Raw genomic sequence first — 6,996 nt, 5'->3', positions numbered from 1 at the left:
GATTTAATGGACTATGAATAGTCACAAACCAACCTATGTAAACAAAAACCTACTTTGAAAATAGGCACACACACAAAAAAAAATTCATGTAAGGGCAATTCCTCTGATTATTACCATCTTTAGGGGATGTCTGATGTTAAAAAAAAAAATAAAAGAAGAAGAAAGCCATCACTATGAGGCAATCAAAAAAGGCCAAAAACTTTCTGCACAGGCAAACATTCAATCTCATTACTAAGTAAAAAAACATGATAGCCAAAGGCAATCCTGATTTAGGTACAGGTTCATTTGCAAAACTTTGCCACATATATACACGCCGTATAGTCTCCCAAAATGATGAAAACCCATGGAAGGGTTAAGAGTTGCCCACACGTGAGGGGAAGCAAAGAGACAGAAATCAGATACTTTAAAAAGGCTGTAATTCCAAATGAAGGTGATGAAAGATACCCTTGCTGTACAAACTCAGTTGGACACAATTAAACCAGATGCTCATTGCTTTTCATACCCCACTCCCCACCCGTACCTTCCTAATCCTCCTACTTGACAGGTATTGACTTTTGACTTTTATCTCCTTAAGCTACATTAACCCAGAAATGCCAGAACTTGGGTGGAGATAAGACAGAAATATTCTTTTTAAATTATTATCTTCATCCCTCCTCTAACACCCACCCCAGGACTTTGCACAGAATAGACACCTGATACATCATCATTGTTTGAATTAATGAATAATATTACTTACCATGTTAAGGCCAAAGATTGCAAAATGCAGAAAATGAGAGCAAGTCCCTTGTTGTGCCACTGAAAAAAAGAAGAAAGCAATTACATTTGAGGTTTTTCTTTTTAAAAAATAGGTTTACAACTAGCATAAGCCAGAGAGACTTTGGAAGGAAAGAAAATCATACTCACCCAGAAGGCAGAACACAGAGTGAGTACAAGACACAACTAGAGGGGAAAATGGAGATATTCATTAAAATTATTAAGACACAGAAAAGCAAGTTTAAGTTTTATATAAGAGAGACTTCAGCAAAATAAATGTCTCCCATCCAAAAAAAAAAAAAAGAGAGAGAGAGCTAAAAGTTTGCCTTACTCTGAATAATCTTTTACTCTAACCAAAAAGGCTTCTAAAACTATATCCATCATTCCTGACAAGGACATAAAAAAGTGTGATTCCTCCTCACCAGAGTGCCCAAAACTTTATTTTAAATAACTGAACACAAAGAAGTGACAGATGAATTAGGAGACAAGCTGCCTAACAAAGAGCCACATCAGTTATAAAAGGAAAAATGGCCTCTCTGTCCCTCTAGCCCACCTCTAATCTGCTGCTCTGACAAAGGGCTAAGAAACACTGTCCCACAAACAAATATAATACTCTTCCAAAAAACATATTTGTATGCAAAGTCCTTTTAGGTTAAAAAAAATATCTCTTAAGTTACCAGGCCTTGAGGGAATACATGTTGACATCAAACTCATCACACCTTAAAGAGGCAAAGGGATCCATCTGCCATCAAATGGTTTCCTGAAAGCCATCTTCAAATGAGATTTATCCAAGTCAGACAAAGAATGACTGAGAAGACCTGATATTTATGAATTCAGCCATCCATGTCCCCTCCCTCCTGGGATCTTAAGCAAACGACAAGTGTCTTATTCCACAGTACATGTCTTCCACTGTTAGATGATTTGGAAAATAGGGCAGTGGCAGCAGCTATAATTGTATTCTTCGTTATAGATAACATGAGAATAAAATGTACAATCAAATCTGAGCTCATAGTAGAATAGACTGAAATGAAAAAAGGATTTCAGAGACCATCTAACCTCCCCTCCTCTCTTTATTTTGAAGGAAACTGAGGCCCAGAGCTATCTGGTACCCACAGGAAGGATGCTATGAGTTCAAAGGAGGGAACAATAGAAAGCAATTTTACAATAGTTGGGCTAGATGATCTAAATTCCCTTCCCTCTATAAATCCTTCGTTTCTAGGCAGAATGGAATAGTCCGGGGAGGCTTCAGAGTAGAAGTTGCACTTGTCCTGGGCCTGGAATGAAGGAATAGCCAGAGAGATGAGAAGAAGACACCAAAGGTAGAGGTAACAGCATCTGCAAAGGCGCAGAGAGGATAGAATGAACATGGCAGCAGGAGAGAGAGGGTGGAAAGATGAAAACAAGACTGAAGGTACCAATCCAGAATGGAGAAAAGGAATGCCAATCCTGGAAAACTAGGTTACACCAACAGAAGGAATTTTTATATTTCTGAAGGAAAAGCCAAGGCCTCTTGGCCTGGGATGGGTATGTTCCCATCTTCCCCAGAAAGCTAACACTCCTCTTTTAATTAACCCATCAGTTAAGAAACTACAATCTTGACAGGCATTGCCCTCTGGAGGAGCTCACCAGAAATGGCATTTCTAAATCACGAATGAACTACTTGTTAAAGGAAGATTTTTTTTTAACTAGATGAAAAGAAATTACTTTAACACCAATTCTAAGACGGGGGATAGTTCAAAGCAAAGAAAAAGAAAGAAGTAGTATAGAAATTACTATTTTTTTTAAAAAATCAGACTTTACAACAGAATTTTAAATTCTCCATTTGGAATCCTGGCTAAAATGCAATCCTTACCAACATCACGATGGTTGCAATCAGTCGTGTAGTCTCAAACATGCGTTTCAACTGCTTCACTGGTCCCATGAGAAAGATAGTACTAGAGTGAGCAAAACAGACCCTGTCAGACCCGGAGAGCGAAATAAACACAATAAGCAGCATCAAATCAGGTTTTTTCTCCATCCCTTCATGACAGATGACTTTGAGGGACATCTAAGAAAGATACGCCATCCACAATCACAAACCAGGGAGCAAAATAAACCCTCCATCCATGAAAAAGGGATTTTAATTAGCTTGATTAGAGTTTTAAAAAGAAATCCTTTCCCTGTTCCCCCCGTTTTTTTTCCCCAAAATGTATTTGAGGTACGAATAAAGATAGGGGGAGAGATTAACTGGTAACTAAGACTGAAACAACCCACAAGGCAAAGTACACGGAGGTTCCAATAATTTATACAATTCCTCCCTGATATCTGGTGAAAAGAGTAGCATCCCCATTTTTTTTTAATACTATGATAGCTAGAAGTGGATACTGTCCAACATTATGGCACCTATCACTAGCTATACGTGAGCGTGTGTGTGTGTGTGTGTGTGTGTGTGTGAGAGAGAGAGAGAGAGAGAGAGAGAGAGAGAGAGAGAGAGGGGCAGACAGACAGACAGAGAGACAGAGAGACAGAGAGACAGAGAGAGACAGAGAGAGAGAGAGAGAGAGGGAGGGGAAAGGGGAAGAGAGAGAGAGAGGAGAGAGAAGGGAAAAGGGGGAGGGAGAGAGAGGGGAAAAAAGGGAGGGGAAAGAGAGAGGGGAAAAGGGGAGGGAGAGAGAGAGAGAAGGAGGAAGAGGAGGAGGGGAGAGAGGGAGAAAGGGGTAGAGAGAGAAAGAGAGAATGCATGCCAATTCAGAAGATTGTCAGTAGACAAAGTGACTTAAGGAAAAAATAAATCAACCTCTGTAAAGAACTGTAACTTTGCAGATAAGAATAACATTTATTTAATGCTTACAATGTACCGGACTAAGTGCTATAATTATCTCATTGGATCCTCACAATAACTCTGTAAAGTAGGTGCTACAAAGAGCCTCATGTTAGAAATGAGAAAACTGAGGCAAAGAAAGTTAAGGGACTTGCCCAGGATCACACAGCTAGTAAATATCTCATGCTGGATTTTAACTCAGGTCTTCCTGACTCCAAGTCTAGCACACTATACCACCTAGATGCCCATATTAGAGCTGATATACCTGCAACATGGATATGTGTATAGGTGATGCTCTCCTATCATTACCAACAGTCAGAAGAACTCTTCATAGAAATTCTCATTTGATCTTCACAACAACCCTGTGAGGTTAAGTACCTTGTGTATAATTTTTTTAAATTTAATTTAATTTTTCAATTAATTAAAATTTTATCTTTTCTGCTTATCTCCTCTCTCACCCCCAATGAAAAATAAAAACAAATTCCTTGGAATAAATATGCATAGTCATACAAAACAAATTTCCACATTATATCCAAAAAGATATGTCTCAGTTTGTACCTGGAGTGTCTTTTTCAAGAGGTGGGCAACCTGTTTCATCATGGTTTCTCTGGAATTATATTTGCTAACTTCATTGATGTGTATTAAATTCAAACTGTTCTCCTGGTTCTGCTCATTCCACTCTGTATCAGTTCACAGGAGTGTCCTCAGGTATCTCCTCTGAAATTGCTTCCCTTCATCATTTCTTATAACACAATCACATTCATATGCCATCGCTGTTCTACCATTTCCCAACTGATGAACAACCCCTTGGTTTCCAGTTTTTAACAAATCAAAAAGAGTTGCTATAAATATTTCTGTAAATAGGGGTCTTTTTTCTCTTTCTTTGATCACTTTGGGATAAAGTCCTAAGAATGGTATCCGAGGAATCAAAAGATATGAACAAGTTAGTAACTCTTAGGGAAAAATTCCAAATTGCTTTCCGAAATGGATGGACCAGTTCACAGCTCCACCAACAGGACATTAACTAATAATAAATGTTTTATTACTATTAATTAAAATAAATAAATGATAAATAATAATAAATAAAACAGTACCTGTTTTGTCTCAGAGCTCCCTATCCCCCAGAATTTGACATTTTCTGTTTTTGTCAACTTAGCCAATCTAATGTATGTGGGGTGAAAATTCAAAGTTTCTTTAGTTTTCGTTTCTCTAATTATTAGTGATTTGGGCCATTCTCCCATAGGGTTGCTGCTAGTTTGAAATCTTTCACACACTATTATTCTCAGTTTACAAATGAGGAAAATGAAGTTCAGAAAAGTTAAAAGACTTATCCAAGATCTTACAGCTATTAAGTTTAGAAGGATCATCTTTGGCAAAAACAGCTGGACAAGAGAGAGAGAAACTGCCAAAGCAAACAAGGCATTTTTAAATAAGCCAATCACTCTTTCAATGTAGTAAGAAAGTGCAAAGCTAGGAATCTTTCTATACAGCTAACTGAAATAATTCAGTTCAACACAACTGAAGTCCTTTAAGTGACTAATATGTGCAATAATACACTGCCCTGTGACAGGAAAACAAAAGGGAAAAATCATCTTTGTACTCAAGAATCACTACTCTTAACCACAGCTCAGCTTCATATAGCACTTTGGTGATCCTCAGAAAAACCTAGAGATAGGTTGGCACAATCTCATCCTCATTTTTGTTGTTCAGTCATGGCTGACTTTTCATGACCCCATTTGGGATTTTCTTGGCAAAGATACAAGTGCAATTTGTCATTTCCTTTTTTTTATTATTATTTATTTATTTAGTGAGAATAATTACCGTCTGTTTCAGAATCAATATGAAATATAAGTTCCAAAGCAGAAGAATAATAAAGACTAGGCAAGTAGAAATAAGTATCTTGCCCAGAACCACAGAGCTAGGAAATGTCTGAGGCCAGATTTGAACCAAGGACCTCCTGTCTCCAGACTTCGTTCTTTCCAATGAGCTACTTAGCTGCCCTGCCATTTCCTTCTCCAGCTCATTTTATGGATGAGGAAACTGAGATTAACAGGGTGAAAGGACTTGCCCAGGGTCACACAACTAGTAAGCATCTGAGGGCAGATTTGCTCTCAGATCTTCCTAGCTCCAGAGCACCCACCTAGCTGCCCATTTTACAATTGTGGAAATAGGCTAAAGGATGTTAAATTACCATAGATCAATAATTTGTCTTAATGACAAGTTCATTCTTTGTATTGGTATAAATCTATATAGATGGTTATAAATCTATGGGTATAAATCTATATAGATATTACATGGCAGCTAGGCAGTTCAGGGGATACACAGCCAGATCTGAGTTCAATCCAGCCTCAGACACTTATTAGCTACGTGACCTTGGGCAAATCACTTAACCCTGATTGTCTCAGTTTCCTTATCTGCAAAATAAGCTGGAGAAGGAAATAGCAAACCACTCCAGTATCCTTGCCTAAAGGAGTCACAAAGACAACTAAATAATCACAACATAGAAACAATGGAAAGTAAAAGAGCATGAATATAACAAATTCTGAGAATAACAAAAAAGGGCTTTTGGGGGGTGCATTTATTTTAAATTAAGCTATGAGGCAAAAAGGAAATCACACCAGCCATACCAATGTTGGGTTTGTACCCCAAAGAGATCATAAATAAACAGACTTGTACGAAAATATTTATAGCTGTGCTTTTTGTGGTGGCAAAAAACTGGAAAAGGAGGGTATGTCCTTCAATTGGGGAATGGCTGAACAAATTATGGTATATGTTGGTGATGGAATACTATTGTGCTAAAAGGAACTGAAGGAATTCCATGTGAACTGGAAAGACCTCCGGGAACAGATGCAGAGTGAAAGGAGCAGAGCCAGAAGAACATTGTACACAGAGACTGATATATTATGGTAAAATCGAATGTAATAGGCTTCTGTACTAGCAGCAATGCAGTGATCCAGGACACCTCTGAGGGATTTATGGAAAAGAACACTACCCACATTCAGAGGAAGGACTGCAGGAGAGGAAACATATAAGAAAAACAACTGCTTGAACGCATGAGTTGGGGTGGACATGATTGAGGATGTGGACTCGAAACTACCACACTAATGCAACTACCAACAATTTCGAAATAGGTCTTGATCAATGACACATGTTAAAACCAATGGAAATGTGCGTTGGCCATGGGTGGGGGGAGTGCGGCGGGGTGAAGGGGAAAGGAGGAGCATGAATCATGTAACCATGTTAAAATGAATATTAATAAATGGTTAAATTTTTAAAAAAAGGAAATCACAGAAGAGAATAGGCTGTTTGCTTGGCATGGATGGGGTAGGTAGGTATAAGAAATTTTTATTTTGTTTCTATTTTTTTTTCTAGCAAAAAACACTAGTATTTGGAAAGACAATTCAAAAAAAAGTCAACAGAGCACTTAAAACCAAGATAAGGGA

At 38.1% G+C, this 6,996-nt stretch overlaps 1 protein-coding gene across 1 annotated transcript; it reads right to left on the bottom strand.

Moving 5' to 3' along the window:
* Window positions 1–732: 732 nt before the first annotated feature.
* Window positions 733–2,770, bottom strand: LOC123254083 (vesicle transport protein SFT2B-like). The gene is made up of 4 exons (XM_044683153.1): window positions 2,606–2,770; window positions 2,017–2,088; window positions 904–939; window positions 733–795 (listed from the first exon to the last, which is right to left on the bottom strand). The coding sequence occupies exons 1-4, from the start codon at window positions 2,768–2,770 to the stop codon at window positions 733–735; spliced, it is 336 nt and encodes a 111-aa protein (XP_044539088.1).
* Window positions 2,771–6,996: the final 4,226 nt, after the last annotated feature.

Source organism: Gracilinanus agilis, unplaced genomic scaffold (genome assembly GCF_016433145.1).
Source record: "Gracilinanus agilis isolate LMUSP501 unplaced genomic scaffold, AgileGrace unplaced_scaffold14292, whole genome shotgun sequence".
NCBI lineage: Eukaryota > Metazoa > Chordata > Mammalia > Didelphimorphia > Didelphidae > Gracilinanus > Gracilinanus agilis.
This window is presented reverse-complemented; position numbering and strand designations above follow the sequence as displayed.